Source organism: Erpetoichthys calabaricus, chromosome 6 (assembly GCF_900747795.2).
Source record: "Erpetoichthys calabaricus chromosome 6, fErpCal1.3, whole genome shotgun sequence".
In the NCBI taxonomy this organism is placed as follows: Eukaryota; Metazoa; Chordata; class Cladistia; order Polypteriformes; family Polypteridae; genus Erpetoichthys; species Erpetoichthys calabaricus.
The window spans coordinates 34,485,397-34,509,448 of record NC_041399.2 but is presented as its reverse complement, the minus strand read 5'-3'; the positions used below and the strand labels follow the sequence as shown (position 1 = coordinate 34,509,448).

Genomic DNA, 24,052 nt, shown 5'->3' with positions numbered 1-24,052 from the left:
ACGTTTTCAAGCCAAAAAAATGCAACATTTTTTACATGTTTTTTTGAGAAAAATGTAATCATAAGGACATTAAGAGGGTATTTCCACCTGCAGAACCACTATTCACTAAATATTTTTTTTTCTGCAGCACTCTGAATGAATTCTATAGAGTAAAAATCCAAAAATTAGTAGTTACAGAAATAACTCATACCAGGCCACCTGACACCAACAATCACGCCATGGCCGAAATCACTTGCATCTGAAATCAGATATTTTTCTGATGTTTGATGTGAACATTAACTGAAGCTCCTGATCTGCATGAAATCTGCATGATTTTATGCATTGTGCTGCTGCAACATGATTGGCTGATTAGAAAATTGAACGGATAAGCAGGTGTACATAATTTGCTCAGCGAGTGCGCATTTCAGTTTTTAAATTTGCTAACAAAGTCAGCGTTTGTATGTAATTACAGCCTGATAACTCCTGAAAGTATGCTTTATGTAAATATAAAGAGAAAGTGGTTAAACTTTTTTTTTGGTTTTACAATGGGTTGCGGTACACTAAGTCTCATGATTTCACCTCATACAACAAGCATAAAGGATAGCAATAGCATCCAAATGGATTGTTGGCATTAATAAAATACTCATTTTTGTTTTCCCTCCACACTAAAAGGCACTATGTGAAATAAAATTCTAATTACATTTCTGTGAACGGGCTACCCCTAGCCATTTTACTTAACTGATTAAAAAATGAGCGCAAAGAGGTGCTTTGTAATGCATTAGTAAATTTGTTAAGTCAATATTTCACACTACCTGTATGGAGTTTGTATGTGTCTGCTTGAGCTTTTCTAAATTTCAGTTTTCCTCCGACATCCCAAATAGGTGCAAGTTAGGTTAAACAGTGATTCCAGGTTGGCCCTGTACAGTCATGTTTGAGTGTGACCTGTCCAGTGTTGGCTTCTGTCCTGCACATGAGATAAGCACCGGCTTCCTATAACTCAGGAAAATATACACTTACTAGCCACTTTATTAGGTACACCTTGCTAGTACCGGGTTGGACCCTCTTTTGCCTTCAGGACTGCTGTAATTCTTCATGGCATAGATTCAAAAAGGTTCTGGAAACATTCCTTAGAGATTTTGGTCCATATTGGCTGTATATTCATAATGCTTTAATAATTCCTTTATTCCTTTAAATCCTTTGCATAATTCCTTTCCACCACATCCCAAAGGTGCTCTATTAGATTGAAATCTGGTGACTGTGGTGGCCATTTTAGCACAGTAAACTATTGTTGTGTTCAAGAAACCAGTCTGAGATGATCTGAGCTTTGTAACATGGTGTGTTATCCTGCTGGAAGTAGCCATCAGAAGATGGGTACGATGTGGTCATAAAGGGTGGACATGGTCAACAACAATACTCAAGTAGGCTGTGGCATTTAAACAATGCTCATTTGGTAATAAGGGACAAAAAGTGTGCCAAGAAGATATCCCCCACACTATTACACCACCAGCACCAGCCTGAACCGTTGATACAAGGCATCCATGGATCCATGGATGGATCCATGCTTTCATGTTGTTGACACCAAATTCTGACCCTATCATCAGAAGGTCACAGCAGAAATGAAGGCAGCATTGGACCGTGTCGCTGACGATGAAGTATCTACCTTATTGCTGCATGTCGGCACTAATGATATTTATTCACAGCAATCTGAGGTATTAAAAAGGAACTTCATCTCTCTATGCATCAAAGCCAAAAGAAAATGTCGGAATTTAGTTGTATCTGGCCCCTTATCAAGATTACATAGAGGGGATGTGATTTATAGCAGATTGCATTCCCTTCACTGCTGGCTAGAAACCTGGTGTGCAAAGAAAAGCATAGCGTTTGTGAACAATTGGGATGATTTTTGGGAAAGGCTTTTTCAGAAGAGATGGTCTTCATCCTAACTGGAGGGGATCTTATGTATTATCCCAAAATATGGCAGCAAAACTGCCTGGTTGACTGATTTGAGCACCATCCAGGCCGCAGTCATGTGATCTTAAATCACAGGCTGTTGTTTATCCCACCTGTTACTTTCCTGAAGCTGTTACTCATAATCCTTGTCATGGGGCTCCAGTAAATTTAGTCTTGATACAAACCTTAAATTAAATGATAACCAAAAAATAAGGTGTATAATTAGACCAAGGGGTAAAACCAGACCCTCCACCAGGGGCATCAGTAATAGAAATTTACTTCAAATTAACACAAAAAATATATCAGCAGTTCAGAAAGAACCATGCAGTTTTAAATGCTGCTTATTGAACATTCGCTCTCTTGGCATTAAAGCTGTTTTGGTAAATGATATTATATTAAGTACAAAATCTGATCTGTGTCATCTCACTGAAACCTGGCTTAGTAAATGTGACACTGTCCCCCTAGCTGAGGCGTCACCAGATGGCTACTCATTCCTTCATAAGTCTAGAGATTTTGGTCGAGGAGGAGGCCTTGGAATAATTCATTGTAACAAAATGCAAATCACTTCTAAAAATTTAGGCAACTTTACATCCTTTGAGGCATTCATTTTAAATATTAAAACAGATTCCAACACAATTATAGTGCTAGTCTACAGACCACCAGGGCCTTATTCATTGTTCATGACTGAATTTAGCAACCTTCTCTCTGATTTGGCTATAAATTATGATCACGTAGTACTGATGGGGGATTTTAATGTACACATTGATGTGGAAACTGACACTTTTAGCAAATGTTTTACTTATTTGTTAAATTCAGTATGATTTTGTCAAATTGTCAAAGGTCCAACTCATAATCATAACCACACATTAGATTTAATTATAACTTACAAAGTTGAAATTCAAAATTTAAATATCACTCCATTAAATGAAGTTATTTCCGATCACTACTTAATTACATTTGATTTAGTCCTGCCCTTGTCAACACACTCCCAGATTAAAACAAAGACAGTGCGACACCTAGATTGTAATTCTGCTTCAAAATTTATAGATATTTTGAGTAAGTCAAGTGTAATTGTGGAAAACAATTTAGATCAGCTAACATCACATTATAATGTGACCTTGAGAGATGCTCTGGATGCAGTGGCTCCCCTTAAAATAAAAGTGATCAAAGCACATAGAAACTCTCCCTGGTTTAATGAAAACACTCGAGCTCTTAAATTAGAGTGTGGAAAACTGGAGCGTAGATGGAGAACAACAAAGCTACATGTCTTTCAAATTGCATGGACAGAGAGTGTTAATAAATATAAAAAAGCCTTCTTTAAAGCTCGCTCAGAATACTATTCTACATTAATAGATAACAATAATAAAAATCCTTGGGTACTGTTTAGAACAGTGGCTAAATTAACAAATGGAAATTCAGATCAACAGTGCAACATACCAACAGATACTACCAGTACAGACTTTATGAACTTCTTCAATGAGAAAATTAAAAATATAAGATCCCAGATCTCTGCATCACACTACAATCCAAATACTAGCTTAGCAGACCCTGTCTCACATTGCATTCTGCACTTTAGTAATTTTAATCCTGTAACTGAGCAGGAAGTCTTAACTTTAATTTCAAAAATGAAGCCCACTACTTGTTCCCTAGATCCAGTGCCAACAAAACTAGTAAAAAGTGCAATGAATGTTCTTGCAGCACCTATTCTAAACATTATCAGTAGTTCATTACTGCATGGCACAGTACCTGATACACTAAAAGTGTCAGTCATTAAACCATTACTTAAAAAGTCAGACCTAGACCCACACATACTAAATAATTATAGGCATATTTCAAATCTACCGTTTCTCTCTAAAATACTAGAAAAAGTAGTCGCCAATCAGCTTCAGTCACACCTTACGCATTACAATTTATTTGAGAAATTCCAGTCTGGTTTTCGCACTGGTCATAGTACAGGAACGGCACTAACGCGGGTTGTAAACGACATTCTGATATCCTCTGATGAAGGAAACTACACTGTAATTATGTTGTTGGACTTAAGTGCAGCATTTGACACCATCGACCATTCTATTTTACTACACAGGCTAGAAAATGATGTTGGGCTTACAGGCACCGTGCTCGCTTGGTTTAGTTCTTATTTATCAAATCGATTCCAATATGTACAGAAATGTGCTGACAGTACTCCATCATTATACACAGAAGTTCAATATGGTGTCCCGCAGGGCTCAGTTCTGGGACCTTTACTGTTTTCACTTTACATGCTTCCACTGGGATCTATCATTAGGAAACATAATGTTAATTTTCACTCGTATGCAGATGACACCCAGTTATACCTTTCATTTAAATCACATGAAGTTTCTCCGATGTTGTCTTTAATTAGTTGTGTTAGCGAATTAAAGGAGTGGATGAATGACAACTACTTGTCTTTAAATACAGATAAAACAGAGATGTTAATTGTTGGAGGGAATGACGCTGATCATAATAATATTTTGTCATCATTTAACTCAGTTGGAATCCCAATTAATTTTACTGAATCAGCCCGCAATCTAGGAGTTATCTTTGACTCTAGCATGTCATTTAAAGCGCATATTACAAAGTTGTCCAAAACATGCTTCTTCCATCTTAAAAATGTTAGGAAATTAAGGCGCTTTCTAAATAAACAGGATTCTGAGAAATTAATTCATGCATTTATCTCTAGTAGGATTGACTACTGCAATGCGGTGTTCACTGGATGTTCGAACTGTTCTTTATACAGCCTCCAGTTAATACAAAATGCGGCTGCAAGAATTATTACAAGAACATGCAAATACGAACACATAACTCCAGTTCTTAAATCCTTACACTGGCTCCCGGTTAAGTTTAGGGCAGATTTCAAAATCCTTCTTTTAACATATAAAGCATTAAATGGCCGAGGTCCAGCTTACTTGTCTGAACTTATCATGACTTACAAACCAGAGCGCACATTAAGATCTCAAGATGCTGGTCTGCTTATGGTTCCAAGGATTAATAAAATAACAATGGGAGGTTGAGCTTTTAGTTACAGGGCCCCTAAACTGTGGAATGGTCTGACTGCTATTATAAGAGATGCCCCTTCAGTCTCAGCTTTTAAATCTCGGCTGAAGACTCACTGCTTCAGTTTAGCATATCCTGACTAGAGCTGCTGATTAACTGTACATACCGCATCTCTGTTGTTAGTCATTAGCACTAAAACATAAGTAACATGATAGTTAGAATTGGATACTAACCCTCACCTATTCTGTTTCTCTTCTCGGTACTCAAATGTGGCACTTGGTGCCACGGCCCACCTGCCAAGTTGTTTTGCCTGCCTAAGGTAAAGTCATCCCTGATGGAGGATCGCAGGAATCATGAGAAAGAGGGGTCCTTTCATTGGATTGGCTGGCCCAACACGGTTTCAGCTGTGGAATGGCCAAATGGGGGAGGCAGCTTGATGGATGAGGTCTCCAGGAGTCTAAAATTATCTAAATCTTATTATGTGATATCATCTACTGTTAAATTCTGCTCCGTACTTCTAAAAAATTTTTATTTTTTGTTTTTTATTGAGGATTTGTTCTGTGTATTGTATTGTATTGTATTGACCCCCTTCTTTTGACACCCACTGCACGCCCAACCTACCTGGAAAGGGGTCTCTCTTTGAACTGCCTTTCCCAAGGTTTCTTCCATTTTTCCCTACTAGGGTTTTTTGGGAGTTTTTCCTTGTCTTCTTAGAGAGTCAAGGCTGGGGGGCTGTCAAGAGGCAGGGCCTGTTAAAGCCCATTGCGGCACTTCCTGTGTGATTTTGGGCTATACAAAAATAAATTGTATTGTATTGTATTGTATTGTATTGTATTGTATTGTATTGTATTGTATGGCTCATCAGACCAATTTGGGGAGCCTGTGCAAACTGTAGCCTCAGTTGTCTGTTCTTAGCTGACAGTAGTAGCACCCGGTGTGGTCTCCTGCTGCTGTAGCCCATCTGCATAAAGGTGCAATGTGCTGTGTGTTCAAAGATGCTCTTCTGCATACCTCAGTTGTAACAAGTGGTTATTTGAGATACTGTTGCCTTTCTGTCAGCTCAAACCAGTCTGGCTATTCTCCTCTAACCTCTGGCATCAACAAGGCATTTTCACCCAATGAACTGCCACTCACTGGATATTTTCCCTTTTTTGAATAATTCTCTGTAAAGCCTGGAGATGGTTGTGCATGAAAATCCCAGTAGATCAGCAGTTTCTGAAATACTCAGACCAGCCTATCTAGTACCAACAACCATGCCACTTTCAAAGTCATGTAAATTGCCTTTCTTCCCTCAGTTTGAACTTCAGCAGGCCGTCTTGACAATGTTTACATGCCTAAATGCACCGAGTGTCTGATTAGATATTTGCGTTAACAAGATTTTAATTGTGGCCTAAAATTGATGAGTGAAGGCCAGAAGGAGTTCTTTTTGCAAGAAATACAAAGATTACACCCCTTTGATTTGGGTTAGCTTGGAACTTTATGGCAAGATAGTTGGGTCTCACTGCTAGTAAAGTAGGAAGAAACTTAAGAAGCAATGTGAGAAAGATATTCTTTTGCAGTCTTTAAAAAATGACCTGACAAAATGACCTTGTACAATGTGCATATTGATACAATTTTTGTAACAGATCTCACCGCTTGTATTTTTTTTCTTTCTTTATGGTGATGGGTGGCCAGAAAATATGAGAGCCTCAATTTAGATAGGAAATTATGCTGCACCACATGCAATTCTTCCCATCTGTTTGCAACATGGACTTTATTGTCAATACAAAATTTATTTCAGATCAGAAATTATTTGGCATTCATTTTGAAACAAATATGTTTCTGAAAGTACCTGATTCTCAGGAGATCTTACACAATGGTGAATGAAGAAAAAACCTCTTTAAAATATGTTTAAACATTTGCTTCATATTATGAACAAAATATGTAAAACTTGGTCTTTTGCCAAGGTTAATATTCCAGTTCTTTGAAAAGCACAAAAGGAAAGGCTTTAACTTCTGAACTCCCTGCTTAATGTAATAGAGACAACTTAAAGAAACCTTAATTGTATATTAGACACGTATTTTATTTTTTCCCTTAAAAAACACACAAAGAATTGCAATGGTGTATGCAATGCTGAATGCATAAAAGAAAATGGAGTCAGATGAAGATGAAAATGTCCATATCATAAGAATGTAAATGGGACTAAAATACATATATATGTTACTCACTTACTCTCAAACAGCTTATCCTGGGGTTGTGGTGCTAATACCCTAAGACACACAGACCAATCAAATCTGTCTTGCAACTAAACTTTCAAGTACTTTTAAGAGACTTCCTGGCATTCCCTGGGTCTACAACTGGGTGTTCTTTCAGTGGGCAAATTGTAACATTCTGTATAGTATTATAAAGTACATGTCAGAAAAATATCCACCTCAATAAAAGGACAAGTGTCTGTTTTTTCTATGTGTCCATCTGGTTGCTATGTCTTTATTATATGGTATGGGATTCAAAAAAGCAGTGCTAACGTTTGTGATGCACCATCTGTTGGAATGAAAAATGCAATGAATTTTATTACTACATGCATTAGAAAATACATTCCAGTAGATGGTGAACAACAAACATGAACACTGAATACATCCAACAAAGAGTAACTGTTGGAGGGACAGAAATCAGCTTATCCTACCTGCTTGTGATTCTGTGTATCTATCTGTGTGTCCGTCCGGTTGCTAGGGTTAGGAAGAAAAATGTGCACATAGTCAAGACATTTAGAAAAAGAGTGAAAAAAATCACAAATGATAATAAAATTATTAAATAAGAGTCTAAACATAAAAAAATTGGTCTTGTCTGCCTCCTCTATAGTCTGATGTTATACGCCACCAACAGCAGCGTGGTAGAAACTTTCTACTGCACCCACTTGGGCCACATGAACAAAGTTTGTAGTTGTGATACTAATCACTGCTAACTCTGAGTGGCAGGCAATGGATGAGTGAAAATAACGATGAATCAATGTGTACGTTGGGAAACCAAAGCCCTGACATGATTAGGCTAAAATCTCTAAACTAGGCCAATGCTGTAGTGACCACTACTACATTTTTCCAGCAAAACTCTTAAGACTATAAAGCTGGGTTTATACTTCACACAATGCGACACGTGCGCCTGCGGACGCTGCTGCTACACAAGAGGTGTACTGTTTATACTTGCACGCGTACTTTACGTAACTCTGGAAGATTCCACCAGGTGGAAGTGTGAGATATCATCACGGTGAGAAAACATTCGACTTCGCTGTGTTTTGAACTGCCTGAAACATCCATTATATTCTGAGGACACCTTGCCACAACATCTCTGAAAAGGATGAATGTTTATTGATTACATCCATCAATCCAGGGATACACCCATTCCAGCAAGCATTGGGCACAAGGCAGAAACAAGCACACACATACACTAGCATCATTTTAGCATCACCAAATCCCCAAACCTTTTGGTCTCTGGAAGGAAACCGGAGCACGTTGTGGAATTCCACCAGGAAAACATGCAAAATCCAGGCAGGAGTGATTCCCTGTGAGGCAGAAGGGCTACCGTATTCATTATTTAAATGAAGTTAACAATTCATCTGTATCTGTAAAATGTAATATACATACTTAAATGCAAGTGATATCAAGTATAAATCTAAGGATTCTAAATGTGCAAAGATCTGGCATATCATAAATTTAATGTGTTCTGTGTGGCAATTTCTGCTTGCCGTTGCTGTCAGTTCAGGAGGAAGCCCCAGAAGCACGTAACGAACTGGGTCATTTTTAAGATAAAGGTTTACGACGGTCTACTTTAATGATAAAATAAACTACGAGATTAAAGCTGAAATTTCCATTTTAATCACAAAAGATACCTTTTCACTGTGTCCCTAATTTTTTTTCTGTGTGGCTCAAATATGCTGCCGTACATTCTGATGCTTTTGTGAAGGTGCAAAAAAAAAAAAGAAAGATGGTATGCGAGACCTTAAAAATGTATTGTGTCATTACTTTGGGGAATATGCAATGCTTGAATATAAAAGCACCATGAATGTATTTGTATATTGGCATTTAGCTTCACCACATCGAACCATTCATCAAACATCAAAACATGCACATCGATCCTGTAGGATCTGTAAAGCGGCGTTCTGTCAAATGTTGATAGCACAGAAAGACTTTGACATCATGTTCTACTTGATCACACTGCACCCCCTAATTTTTTGCTGGTACTGCAACTCGTGCACACGTCGCGTTCATTTGAGGACGTGCTCAATGGACATGCCAAATGAACACTGGGAACACATGGCAGCCATGGTGCGTGTCATACGTGTTCTGAGTGCTAAGTATAAATCGGCCCTAAGAGTGGTCAGTTTGACAGACAATGGTGAGAGGAAACAGCAAAAACTAAGAGAAAAAGGCTGCCATAAGGGAAAGGCATTGGGTGTGTTTTATGAAAGCAGACCTAACAGACAACCCATGTATAAAATAAAAATACATGAGGTCTATGTTGATCACTTAGATTTCATGTCATCCTAGATGGGTAGCATAGATAGTCGAAGTGTTAAAGGGCTGTTGAATAAATTTCAGCTAGCTAAAGTAATTAATATTTACACCATTTTCAGTTGTGAATATATATATTTTTTTGTTTATTTCCTATTAATTCAATTCAAATTTTATTGTCCCAAGTACAAAATTTGGTTAGTAGGCTTATTTTAGAAAGACCATGTGTGACATGTGCTCTGTGGCTCACTGCCGATTTTAAGCAAATAATCGAGCCCTGTGTAGATGCAGGCTCTATGCAGGTGTGAGGGTGTGTAAATAAATGCGTTTCACTCAGCGGTTAGCAGGGGCACTGTCTGACCGCACTGCATTCACGTGCAGAGATAGGTGGATCAATCAGCCTCCATGTTGCCGCGGAGGTAGCGGCTCCTTGCACCTGCACTCAACTAGTTAACAGTTTTAAAAGGAGGCTGTATGGGTCAGGGGTGAGAAAAAAAGGGAGAGAAATAAAATAGATGTGTGACAGAGAATGGAAACAGGTTGTGGAAAGAGCATCATTGGGTGGAGAGATGAAACAGGCCATTCGGCTAGAGGGAGAAAGGCAGTGTGATCTTGGGTCCTGCAAAGGAGAAATGAAATAGCGTTCCAGGGGCTGGTTTGAACCACTGATTATTTGTGTAGAGTGGGTGTAAGCATGGCACAGTTTTCTCCAGGGATCTGAGGTACGACTATGGGTGCATGAAAGATGATGAGAGGAGGACCAACCTCAGACAGTCTGGCAAGAGCCATTAGGGCAGCTAAGACGGAGGCTGGGTGAAGAAGACCATGACTGTTAACGTCTCCACTGGCTCTGTGAGCAATGGGTGAGCGGGGGAGATGGAGTTGTGCTGGGCTTGTCTGTCTGTGTTTTAAGGACCCGATGACTGTTTATGTTCCTCATTTTTATAGTGGATTTTAACTTTTGGATTTCACTGTTTTTGTATTTATTTATTTATGATATTTAGGTATTGCACCTGAGGATTCTGTTTTGATTTTTTTTCTTTCTTATAATAAAAGCATTTTTGCATTTTTTTTTCACTATCCACTTGCAATGTGTGTGTTTGAAGGTGTCGGGTTCAAAAGGCTCCCAGAATAGAATGAGAGCTGGAGCCAAGCCGTGGTGTCACACAATGACATATTGCTAAAAAGAAGGCAGACAAAAACAAAGATATTTTAGGTTCTTTTGTACAAAAAAAAGAAAATGCAGTTGTGAATGTGATATAAAATATATAGTCATATGAAAAAGTTTGGGAACCCCTCTTAATTCTTTGGATTTTTGTTTATCATTGGCTGAGCTTTCAAAGTAGCAAATTCCTTTTAATATATGACATGCCTTATGGAAACAGTAGTATTTCAGCAATGACATTAAGTTTATTGGATTAACAGAAAATACTGCAATATACATCATAACAAAATTAGACAGGTGCATAAATTTGGGCACCCCAACAGAGACATTACATCAGTACTTAGTTGAGCCTCCTTTTGCAAATATAGCAGCCTCTACACGCCTCCTATAGCCTTTGATGAGTGTCTGGATTCTGGATGGAGGTATTTTTGACCATTCTTCCATACAAAATCTCTCCAGTTCAGTTAAATTTGATGGCTGCCGAGCATGGACAGCCTGCTTCAAATCATCCCATAGATTTTCGATGATATTCAAGTCAGAGGACTGTGACGACCATTCCAAAACATTGTACTTCTCCCTTTGTATGAATGCCTTTGTAGATTTCGAATTGTGTTTTGGGTCATTGTCTTGTTGGAATATCCAACCCCTGCATAACTTCAACTTTGTGACTGATGCTTGAACATTATCCTGAAGAATTTGTTGATATTGGGTTGAATTCATCTGACCCTCGACTTTAACAAGGGTACCAGTCCCTGAACTAGCCCCACAGCATGATGGAACCTCCACCAAATTTGACAGTAGGTAATAGGTGTTTTTCTTGGAATGCGGTGTTCTTCTTCTGCCATACAAAGCGCTTTCTGTTATGACCAAAGAACTCAATTTTTGTCTCATCAGTCCAAAACACTTTGTTCCAAAATGAATCTGGCTTGTCTAAATGAGCATTTGCATACAATAAGCGACTCTGTTTGTGGCGTGAGTGCAGAAAGGGCTTCTTTCTCATCACCCTGCCATACAGATTTTCTTTGTGCAAATTGTGCTGAATTGTAGAACGATGTACAGATACACCATCTGCAGCAAGATGTTCTTGCAGGTCTTTGGAGGTGATCTGTGGGTTGTCTGTAACCATTCTCACAATCCTGCGCGTATGCCGCTCCTGTATTTTTCTTGGCCTGCCATACCTGCTGGGTTTAACAGCAACTGTGCCTGTGGCCTTCCATTTCCTGATTACATTCCTTACAGCTGAAACTGACAGTTTAAACCACTGAGACAGCTTTTTGTAGCCTTCCCCTATACCATGATACTGAACAATCTTTGTTTTCAGATCTTTTGAGAGTGCTTTGAGGATCCCATGCTGTCACTCTTCAGAGGAGAGTCAAAGGGAAGCACAACTTGCAATTGACCACCTAAATACCTTTTCTCATGATTGGACACACCTGTCTATGAAGTTCAAGTCTTAATGAGCTAATCCAACCAATTTGGTGTTGCAAATAATCAGCACTGAGCAGTGACATGCATTCAAACCAGCAAAATTACAAGACGACCCGAATTCTCGCACAGCCAGTTTTTCACATTTGATTTAATTTCAAACAGCTAAATACTGCTTCACTAAAAATCTTTGTTCAGAAAACACCCCAGTACAGTAAACCCTCGTTTATCACGGTTAATTCGTTCTAGACTCTACCTCGCTAAATTAATTTCCGCGAAGTAGGATTCTTTATTTATAAATCGAATATTTTCGCAGTTAGAGCATAGAAAACCTGTTTACTGCCTTCTAAATACGTTTTTTAACATTATTAGAGCCCTTTAGACATGAAATAACACCCTTTAGTCAAAAGTTTAAACTGTGCTCCATGACAAGACAGAGATGACAGTTCCGTCTCACAATTAAAAGAATGGAAACATATCTTCCTCTTCAAAGGAGTGTGCATCAGGAGCAGAGAATGTCAGAGAGAGAGAGAGAGACAGAGAGAGAGAAAAGCAAACAATCAAGGGCTGTTCGTGCTTTTAAGTATGCAAAGCACCGCTGGACAAAGCAGCTGCAAGGAAGGGAGCAATGTGAAGGTAGTCTTTCAGCATTTTTTAGAGGAGTGTCGGAGCGTCCGTATCCTCTAGGCCAGTGTGCGAACAGCCCCTCTGCTCACACCCCCTCCATCAGGAGCAGAGAATGTCAGAGAGAGTGAAAGAGACAGAGAAAAGCAAACAATCAAAAATCAATACGTGCTCTTCGGGCTTTCAAGTATGCGAAGCACCGCGTGGGAAGCATATCGTATATCATTGAGGAGTTTTATTTAATACGTAAGACGTGCTCTGGTTGGGTAGCTTCTCAGCTATCTGCCAATAGCGTCCCTTGTATGAAATCAACTGGGCAAACCAACTGAGGAAGCATGTGCCATAAATTAAAAGACCCATTGTCGGCAGAAATCCGCGAACCAGCAAAAAATCCGTGATATATATTTAGATATGCTTATATTTAAAATCCGCGACGGAGTGAAGCCGCGATAGTAGAAGCGCGATATAGCGAGGGATCACTGTACTCAGATGTTCCTAGGAAATGAAAGACATACCACTGTTACCTTTTTTGTTGAAAGTAGAGTAAATTATTATGCAGGCTGAGAGGAGTTCCCAAACTTTTTCATATGACTATGCCATTTGAAGAAACTTATAAATCATGAATTTTTATTCTCAGTAACTTGAACCTATGGCCTAATGATGGGAGCTCAAATGTATTGGATGAGATCTGTCTGAGAAGACACATTCTTCCATTCTGAACTGCTTGCCAATTTAACAAGTCTACCATATTTGACTGATGGGAAATTAATTAACTGTTGTTAATTAGATTACAAAATTGAAAAAAGATGCAATTCAAAGAATAAAAAAAACACAATATATGTATACACACGTTTGCTAATTAATTATAACACTAGACAAACTGATGGGCAATGGCACAGTGATCAACACCGCTATCTCACATCTCAAAGAGACTCACTGCATGGTGTTTCAATGTTAAGTTTTTTTTGCTTGCATCCCAAAGACAAATTGTCATGTTAACTAACCTCTCTACATTGGCCTACTATCACCAAGTGAGAAAATGCTCCTAAAATGTTAAGTAGCTATATTCAGGGCTGGTTATTCCCTTGTGCCTATTTCTGTTGGGACAGACATAACTGTGCACCAATTTGTAATGGAAAAAACAGGGTTCAAAATATTTGCATGGATGACAAATAGCATAGCAATGTGAGACAAGGAATTAAAAGTTATTTTTGTACTTTAACACCATATCATTTTGTACTTCTCACCTTCTCAAATTGCAGGGAACCAAAACAGGGAACATTATGGAAGCTTAAGTTCTTATCTACATTTACATTTGGGAACCTGCTATATTGCAAGCACTTTAGATCTAAAATTTGACAAGACTGCCAGGCAAAACCTTCACAAGAATTCCACAGAGAGAAGTCATGATATGCATTTGTGTACATTCTACAAAATATGATGACTTCACTCTAGTTTAATATTTAGCTACTGGAATTATGGATAATGTATACTCTATATTCACTGTACTGACTAACAACCATGATGAAAGGTAATCATGTTATTCAATGATTCAGTTGTTTTAATTATTTGTTTCAAAAAGTAATTTAATTTCATGATTTCTTATGTTTCACTAGTCATTTCTCAAAACTGTAAAACTGACACCCACTTCATGCTTCCCTTTCAGAACATTGCTTATGATGGCCCTGAAATTATAAACATTCAAAAAGATAATTGTGTTCTAAAAACCAAAATACATTCAAATGTAACAATGTTAAAAAATTTCTAGCATAAAGAGTTAAATTTTGAGGGGCATTTCTTCAAAGTGTGATGTGCAGCAAATAAGAATGGCAGCCTGTGCTGGCTCTTATAGAAACATCAATACAGATGCATGCTGTATTATGTGACACTAAGTCAAGGTAAGCTTTATTATTATTAAAAGCAAATCTTAATTTCATACATGTTACAACAAAATTAAAAAAAATATATATCACACCAAAGAAAAAGAAATCACGCAATAAAGAAAAATGATCACTTAACCATGCCCTACAGTTTTTCATTTTCATTTGGCAACTGTTCAATACATATAAATCACCTCTTTTACTGCTTTATTTTTAATGTGTATTGTATGATTCTTTAAATTATCAGACCAAGCATCTAGTGAATAGGATAAACAGAACCATTAAGACTATGATTAAACATATTACTGCTCTAAAGATGTTTGAAAGATCCAGTGGTGCTGCTTGCAGCTTTAATCATGTGTTACAATTTAATGATCTTTTGGCTACTTGTGGTTCCAAAAACACATAACAGACCAAAGGACAGACAAACCTACAAAGCAGATAAATTTAATAAAAGCAAAACCAGAGATTAGAATTATTTATTTTATTTAAGAAAATCAGCATGTTCTGAAATTTCTTAACCCTAGTCTTCCTAATTAGAAAATTTAATTTGATGGTCAGCCTACCCACCTCACTATTTGCAAATCTAATAGATTGAATATATATATTATAAGATATTATCTGACTGCGGTGGGTTGGCACCCTGCCCAGGATTGTTTCCTGCCTTGTGCCCTGTGTTGGCTGGGATTGGCTCCAGCGGACCCCCGTGACCCTGTGTTCGGATTCAGCGGGTTGGAAAATGGATGGATGGATGGATATTATCTGACCCACCAAAACTTAGTAAAGTCCTGGAGACATAGGTGCTATTGATATTACCACAGTACTAGTTGAGACAGTCACAATTGCAACTGGTGTATTGATCACACAGAGTGGAGATATTAAATTCTACTATAATTAATTCTACTATAATTAGGGAGTATCTACTTGGGTCACTTGCAGCAGTGTTTCTTGTCATATGCTGTATGGGGCAATGCCTGGGCAGCAAATGATCAGTGGCACAAGATTTCCCTGATTGTATTCAAATGGCACTTATGTTTTGCAGTTCTGCATTCTCGGAGCACTACTGCTGCAGCCTGATAACCAGAATGGAGCCCAAGAAGATGGAAATATTGCCATTAAGGAAGGCCATTCTCAAACACTGTACAGTCCAGTGAAATGACCCCTAACAAAATGCATGTATAAACATCTTTAAATGCATCCAAGCATATGGAGTAGTACACCAGCACACGATACATTGTGCTGGTCATTTTGTCTGATTTAGAATAGTTGTACAGCAGGTGTTATAAGCAATAACACTGTGTTCAATTTATTTATGTATTGTTTTTTGTAATTTACAACGTTCTATTGTTAAGCCCACTTATCCTGAATATGGTTACAAGAAAGCTGGAGCTTATCCAAACAAACATAATTTTCAGTTTACAAATTTGTGTGTGCAATATTTTGCCTACTTTAGTATTGTACTATTTCTTATTTTAATACTAAATACAGAGACTGCCGTCTAATGATTGAAACATATTATAGTACTTCACAATTGTTTTTGCTTAGAAAATATTTGTAGCAGTATTGGTCACTTTAGTGGGCAGTGGAGCAATGTAAAGAATAAAACTTCTGATTTTTCACAGCTGTAGTGTCAAAAAGTATGATCTTTCATAACAGTTTAATAATAACAGTTTAATGATAATGCTTTACAGTATTTGTTGTTGATTGATATGAACACTTTACCACTCCTTTGCTTCCTGGGGTTCTTATTTTGTCTTCAACTACAAATCAACAAGTGATTCTAGATCAATATTTGTTAGGCATTTTTCCAAAGTATGGGTCAGACAGGATTAAAGAATTTCTAAAAGATATTGAGCAGAGGCTCACAAATCATCTGTCTTGTTCCTAATACTCTCTCCATTTCCAATGATAATATAAACACTTTAACCACAAATTTATAGCATTGATTATCTTGTCTTTGCAGCAAATATGTTGTTAATTTATTTTTTTTCATGATGGTAGTTCAAAAATAGGATGATTACAATCAGTTTTTCCAAGTGTATGTTGGACGTGCACCTCTACTGCAGGTAGTAATTGACCCAAATGTAAGTATAGAGAATTTCATGGGAAACATTAAAAACATTAGCAGATTTTATTTTCCATTTAGGTTATAGGAGTTAAAAATATAATCAACTCAAAAATGAATAACAGTTATAAATAAATAAGCTAATTTGCTTGCTGATAGTCTGAACAGCCACACCGCAGTAAATGATACTGTGCTAATCATATATCTCTGACTCTGATGAATAATATGTAGAATTTCTCCAGTGTTATTTAAATGAACTCTTTTGTTAGTTGGATCAGGTAACAATACAGACATGTTTGCATGCCTAAGGTAAGAATCTATGTAAATTAGATATTCTGATCATTTACAAAACCCATTTGTTCCAGATTTATTAGCTGCAATATGTTAACATGTGTTGGCAAGATTTATAGAAAACATTTTTTTTTTTTGTGTAACTAAAAAAATAATTTTCTACATGGGTAATTTCCCTTTAAAACTGTTATTAATTACATAACATACTGTATATACTCTAGCCTGTTTACTACATTTTGGTGATAGTCATTTTGATTATTGAGATGCTTCATTTCATGAGTTCTGATTATTTTATGTGGGTTTCTATCGCAGCAAGACTGATGGCATGGTTCCAGTAGTTTTACATGAAGATGATATCTGTACCTTGACTTTAGTAAACATAAGAAACAAATATTTGCCTGAAAATCCATGCAGAAGATTTGAAGGAAAGCACTGGGATACTGTGATAAATCTTAGTTTTCTACTTTTAGGAATACGTTTTGCCATTAAATTTTATTTTTAATAGTGGTTAATATTTTTTTATTGTTTTGGTGGCTTCAGCATGACACTATTTTTGAACACGACATTATCCTGATCTCCAGCATTTGTGTTCAAATCACATTTTCACAGTTGTGCTGTTTGTGATTGTCAGTGTCTCTGTGTCAGTATTGTAGGCATTAAAGCATCTAAATAACAATTCTTTTGCTCACACAACAAAAATAATTGACTTTAGTCAGGGAAATCCTCCTTTTGTTTTCTTTGGTTTACTTTTAGTTTTTGCCCTCTGACCTTTGATACCATTTTCTTTTTTATCTCCCTGGCTACAGACTATTGACTATCCATTTACTCTACATTTACAGCCTGCTTCTTTCAAATTAATTTAATCTCATGATCTTTTTTTCTGCAATCTTTATAACATTATCCTTATTTTCAAATTGCAAATAACAAATACTGTCTGCTCTTTGTGTTGCTTTGTATAGTCTTTTTTTTAATACTCAGGGCTGTGGACATGACTGCAATACAGGGCGTGCACCAGATATTTTCTCCATATTCACACAGGCCTAGAAGTATTTTGATAGAATGTCAAACTTTTTGGCATCTTTTGCTTGTTATTTTGTAGCAGTTATCTTCTTCTTGGTTGCACGTTTTACATTTTTTTCACTTTCAAGCATATTTGGTTGGATTTTTTTTATGTAGCAAAATACAAAAATATATTTTACTCTTTTAACCAGCTAGAAAGTGTTATCAAGTGAATGAAGCAAGTCCTTGTAGGCTCTACAGTTCCTGATAATTTTTAAGAACTGTTAGGGACTGTTTGTACTAAATGCTATTTTAGTTTTGCCGTATTTAGTGCCACCTTATTTTTTTTAATTGTTGCTGGTAGTTGGACTGTGGCATAGGAATCTTTGGGAAAAGGGAGATGCAACTAAAACTGGAATTAGGGTTAGACTGGTTTGTCCTGTTTCTTGGTACTAAAGGAAAAGATGAAAATGTGTTTCATTAATTGAAAGTGAAATTAAGTGGAATTCTATAAGACACATAAGTTGGATACATATCTGGAGAGACCACCTTTTTAAAATGACATTTTAAACAACATTTTACCGATTTCAAATGTATATATTTTTTATATTATTCAATGTCAAACTTAACTAAATGTAAATGACATTATCAAAAAAAATGGTCACGTTATTCCTCATTTTCACATGATTTTTTTTTTCAAAATGAATTTTTGTGATAAGCTTCAATTTTGGAACCAGATTTAAAAAATAAACTACACACCATATTTTTAAATTTTGAAATACTTCATTTAAATTTTTACGCTAAAAAACAAAATTAAAATGACACTCCTGTTCACACAATTAAACTGTTAAGATTTAATGCAAGGAAGATTTGCATCTCATATAATAAAAAGACTGAGTCTTGGGAGAAACAGCAAGATAGCTAGGAGAATGGCAGCAAACATCTACCAATCATTTATCTCAATGACAGGCAAAATGTTTTAAGTTCCACTAGGGCTTTGTGACAGCCCTCTTTCTTTTATATACAGTGAAATAACCACGAATTACCAAGCACTACTGCCCTTCAATTTAGAGCCACAACTATGAAGGCTGGCACTGTTGCAAAACACTAAATTATAACTCTCCCTCTAGATTAAAAAAAAAGTTCTATTGTGCAGTCTAGGCTGGTTACTATGACAAATACTTTTTAAAAACATTAATAGCTATTATTATTACCTGTTGGAGATTCTGGCTGCTCATCAGAGACCTTTAGTGGTGTTAATACAACACGGGGCACAGACTTGTTCACCATCATTGAAACACCATTTCTTCTTTTGTGCTGCTGCCGTAAAGCCTGAAACAAACAAAAAATGTAATAAGCGCAACAATTTGAAGGCAATTTTTAAACAAGTGACTCTATGCAAAGTGTTTTTCCATTTTTAACATAATGTTCTGTAATGTAAGATAAGAGAGGTGAAGAAAAGATGATAATGTTTCTTCAAGTGTTCTTCTCTCCTCCAGAGACCTAACAGCAATCTGTAAAACATGATTAGCATGCTCTAGTGATCTGTACATTTGCAACTGTCAGCTTAAGTTTACACCGATGGATCAGAAGACTAAAAGTAAGAAAAGGGAAATAAATAAATGATGCCAGCTTATTTAGATTTAGATTTACAATCTTTTAAAGCTAATGGATGAAGTAAATAAACTCCATCAGGATCAGCAATGGCAGATTTGTGAAGAGCTTCAATGCACTGTGTGTTCCCCAGAAGACAACAAATTCTGCTGATTCTACTGTTAGCCCTTAAGAAAAGAAAAGACCACACTGCTTATACGTTATTTCACACTTCACTTACATATGCATAAATATTAAGAGTTTTTGTCTTTTAAATGAAATTATTTATATAAACTTACATAAACAGTACTAACATAGGGCAAAAACATAACACTAGGTGCTAGTGACGTAAAAGCACACTAAGCCACTAAGAGTAACTAGCCTTTATTTGCCATAAAATCTAAAATATTTTCTGTTATAATTACAGTGGGCGGCTCAATAGTTAGTGGTGGTGCTACAACTCCAGATTTTAAATCCTAGCATTTTCTGTGGTGAGAGCATGTTCTTCTCTAGTCCACATGACTTTTTATTGGTACTCTGAGTGAAATGTTTGGGAACTTTGCATGAACTCAACAAAATGCATCAATGTCAATGGTAAAGGAGAAAATTAATTAGTTTTGAATAGATTACAAATTGTGCAATAGTCTTTTACATGTCACTGTGGGCTAGGGAAGCATCTGCCAACTATGCTGGACTGATTACTTTAGCCAAATAGTGATCTGAGCTGTGAGGCAGCAGTGCTAACCACTGCACCACCTTGCCTCCCAATATAAAATGAATACCATTAAACATCAGTACAATAAAACGTCTTGCAATCAGTGGCAACAGGAGTAGGAAGTATGAATTCATTGATATTTGGTCCCTACAGATTCACACGATAGAATGATCTTCCAGATAGTTTCACACTCCTCTTTAACAACAGGTGTCAAAGTCTCATAGATTGCAACGTTTCCTTCTTTACAGTTGTGTCTACATGAATATTTTAGGAAGGTAGTATCTACCTTCTCCCCTACTTATTAGCAGATCTGGAACTGGATAAAATGACATTTCAGGCTCAAAAACTGTCTGTATAACAGACACATAATGCATTGCAACAGACTGCTACAGTTTATTTTGACATTAGCAGTAATATACTTGTTATGTTATATGTGTCAGTTGCCAATGCAGTTACAAATCCTGTACTATGGGAAACTGCAGTATTTATAGCACTTAAATATAACATGCGTTCAAAACTGTTAAAGCTTTTTTTCCTATTTTAATACGTTTACTATTAAAAAATACTTATGAATGTCAGTATTGCACTTTATTCACTCAGTGGGATATTTTTACAGGGCAAATATTAGGCAGAAAAGAGTAAACGTAATTGTTGAGTACTGTGCCAAGCAACTGAATAAAATATTTATGACAACCCACGGGAAAAATCACTATCACTAGCCTACAGATCTGTAGCGTTTACCATAAAACTGACAGGGCCATTGATTCATGTAATTTTTTTTTCTCCCCCAATGAACATGAATTCTAATTACAGAACACATTGTTTTGTAGACATTTAGATCATCTATGTTGTAAGCATAAAAATATGGATTAGTACATTAGTATAAAATTAAGACAAAATGTTTCAAGCTTTTTATACTCAGCAGAGTGTAGTCGTGAAAGTGTTTGCTAATTAGAAAATATCAGCTTGCTTGTTGCTCTCTAGTGAACAAGCTAATAACTTTGAAAATTATGCACAGTATTTAAGTGTGATGTCCAGCAATTAGGAGTTTGTAGCAATGACTATTATTCTGTATAACTGTACATTAGTGAATCAGAAATGAAGCACTCCAAGGCTGTTCATTTAGGCTTATTTTGGAAAATTGTAAATTACAGATGAGCTATTTTACTTAGGCTTTCTCCATCTTGCTGTTCACACAATTTCAAATTCAAACACTGCAAGAGAAGACCTTGACAACACTGCTTAGCTCTACCCCACTGGGACTATGCTTCAAGATCCACACTTAATAGCATAAAGAGAAAAAAATAATCTGTAACATGAAGCCGACCTATTATCTGTCAGTGAATATTCCAATCACAGAGGAAAATAAATAAAATGTACGCCTACAGACAATATGTACATAAATCTAAACAGAAATACAAATCGCTTGGAGCAGCAGGGAGGGACACCATCTGGTGAAGATCATGGCATAGATTACATTGCAAATTAACAGGCACTCGCATTCTAATAGCCTTATCTGAATTCTGTTGATTTTATTTTTAGCTCTGTTTCGTTGACATTTAAGACTCTCAAAGTGAAGCAAATATGTTTGAAAAAATTCCTAACTTATTACAAACTAGCTAAAGTAAGATTTGAAGTCAATAATGCCTTTACTGCCTACCCTTGGGTAACTATTTTGAAATCTCTAGTGAGACAAAGTCTAGCTTTAAACATTCAAATCTTGAGGGTCTTTAGAGAAGCGTATTTGCAAAGCATACATTTAAATTAACCTAGAATCTGAAGGGACTTTGGGGTGTATGCTGACAGCCAAGAATGTGGTTTTGCTATTTTTTTATTGCTAATTCAATTTATGTTCTCTGATATATTAATATATACATTACAAAGAAAAAAGCAAAAACAAATATTATCCTGTAATATCCAGCCATCATTTCCTGTAAATAATGTATGAGATGGAAGTTTGATTTGCTCTACTTGTTTTGTAATAACTTGTAAAACCTCTTTTACCCTCATGAAGAATGCTGTACATTATGCTAATAAAACCACTTAAACAAACAAGAAATATTATTAAATAATAGGCACTTTCAAAGTATCAAATTGGTTGGAGATGCAGTTCCATGGATCATGACTTAATTCAAAGCTCTGTGTGGAATCTGCTGTGAATGTTCTTCCCATGTCCACGAATTCAAGTATTCTCTCCTAGTCAAAAGATATAGAGTATATACAGTATGTGAGTTTAACTGCTAATTCCACACTACCCCAGCATGTGTGTTTGAGTATGCTGTGCAAAAGACTGGCTCCCTACCCAGGAATAGGTCATGCCATCCGCTTAAGACTGCTAGCATAGGCTCTGGTCTCCAAGACCATTAATTGAATTAAGCAAGTCCAAAAATAGACAGATAGATAGACAGATAGATAGACATACAGTCAGATCGATCGACTGCATCCGGCCCATGGAACAAGTGCAAGTGTCCCCATTATTGCAAGTGCAATATCTAATATTGCAAACTTAAGAAGGTGGTCTTAACAAGATGATGCTAGAGTTGCTTTTACCATTGAAATCAGCAGTCTGTAGTGCAGCCAAATAGATGGCAAGTGTGTGTTTTTAGATGCCTGTTTGCCTTTGTCTAGCATATGCATTTTTAAAGATACAAGTTTGCATGTGGTGATTTTATTAACAGAATCACTGAAGGTAGGACTTTGGGTGTGACTCTGGGTGTGTTCCACAAATCAGTACAAAGAATGCAGTTTATGAAAATGAAAAAAGTTTTCCAGTAGCAGAATGACAAAAATGGACTATTCCTGCACTTCAACCAATACAGTTAGGTCCATACAGTAAATATTTGGACAGAGACAACTTTTTTCTAATTTTGGTTCTGTACATTACCACAATGAATTTTAAATGAAACAACTCAGATGCAGTTGAAGTGCAGACTTTCAGCTTTAATTCAGTGAAGTGAACAAAACGATTGCATAAAAATGTGAGGCAACTAAAGCATTTTTTAACACAATCCCTTCATTTCAGGGGCTCAAAAGTAATTGGATAAATTAAATAACTGGAAATAAAATGTTCATTTCTAATACTTGGTTGAAAACCCTTTGCTGGCAATGACAGCCTTAAGTTTTGAACTCATGGACATCACCAGATGTTGGGTTTCCTCCTTTTTAATGCTCTGCCAGGCCTTTACTGCAGCGGCTTTCGGTTGCTGTTTGTTTGTGGGCCTTTCTGTCTGAAGTTTAGTCTTCAACAAGTGAAATGCATGCTCAATTGGGTTAAGATCTGGTGACTGACTTGGCCATTCAAGAATTTTCCACTTCTTTGCTTTAATCAACTCCTGGGTTCCTTTGGCTGTATGTTTTGGGTCATTGTCCATCTGTATCATGAAACGCCACCCAATCAATTTGACTGCATTTAGCTGGATTTGAGCAGACAGTATGTCTTTGAACACCTCAGAATTCATTCAGCTGCTTCTGTCCTGTGTCACATCATCAATAAACACTAGTGTCCCAGTGCCACTGGCAGCCATTCACGCCCAAGCCATCACACTGCCTCTACCGTGTTTTACAGATGATGTGGTATGCTTTGGATAATGAGCTGTTCCACGCCTTCTCCATACTTTTTTCTTGCCATCATTCTGGTAGAGGTTGATCTTGATTTCATCTGTCCAAAGAATGTTTTTCCAGAACTGTGCTGGCTTCTTTAGATGTTCTTTAGCAAAGTCCAATCTAGCCTTTCTATTCTTGAGGCTTATGAGTGGCTTGCACCTTGCAGTGCACCCTCTGTATTTACTTTCATGCCAGTCTTCTCTTTATGGTAGACTTGGATATTGATACGCCTACCCCCTGAAGAGTGTTGTTCACTTGGTTGGCTGTTGT

The 24,052-nt window shown here is 36.8% G+C and overlaps 1 protein-coding gene across 3 annotated transcripts in view; it reads right to left on the bottom strand.

Moving 5' to 3' along the window:
- Window positions 1-24,052, bottom strand: part of LOC114653266 (putative Polycomb group protein ASXL3) — a 304,922-nt gene that overhangs the window by 58,251 nt on the left and 222,619 nt on the right. For all 3 annotated transcript variants that reach the window (XM_028803472.2, XM_051929094.1, XM_051929095.1), the window contains one exon: window positions 19,086-19,203. In XM_028803472.2, the coding sequence (XP_028659305.2) occupies window positions 19,086-19,203 (118 nt within the window). The remainder of the gene's footprint in view (window positions 1-19,085; window positions 19,204-24,052) is intronic.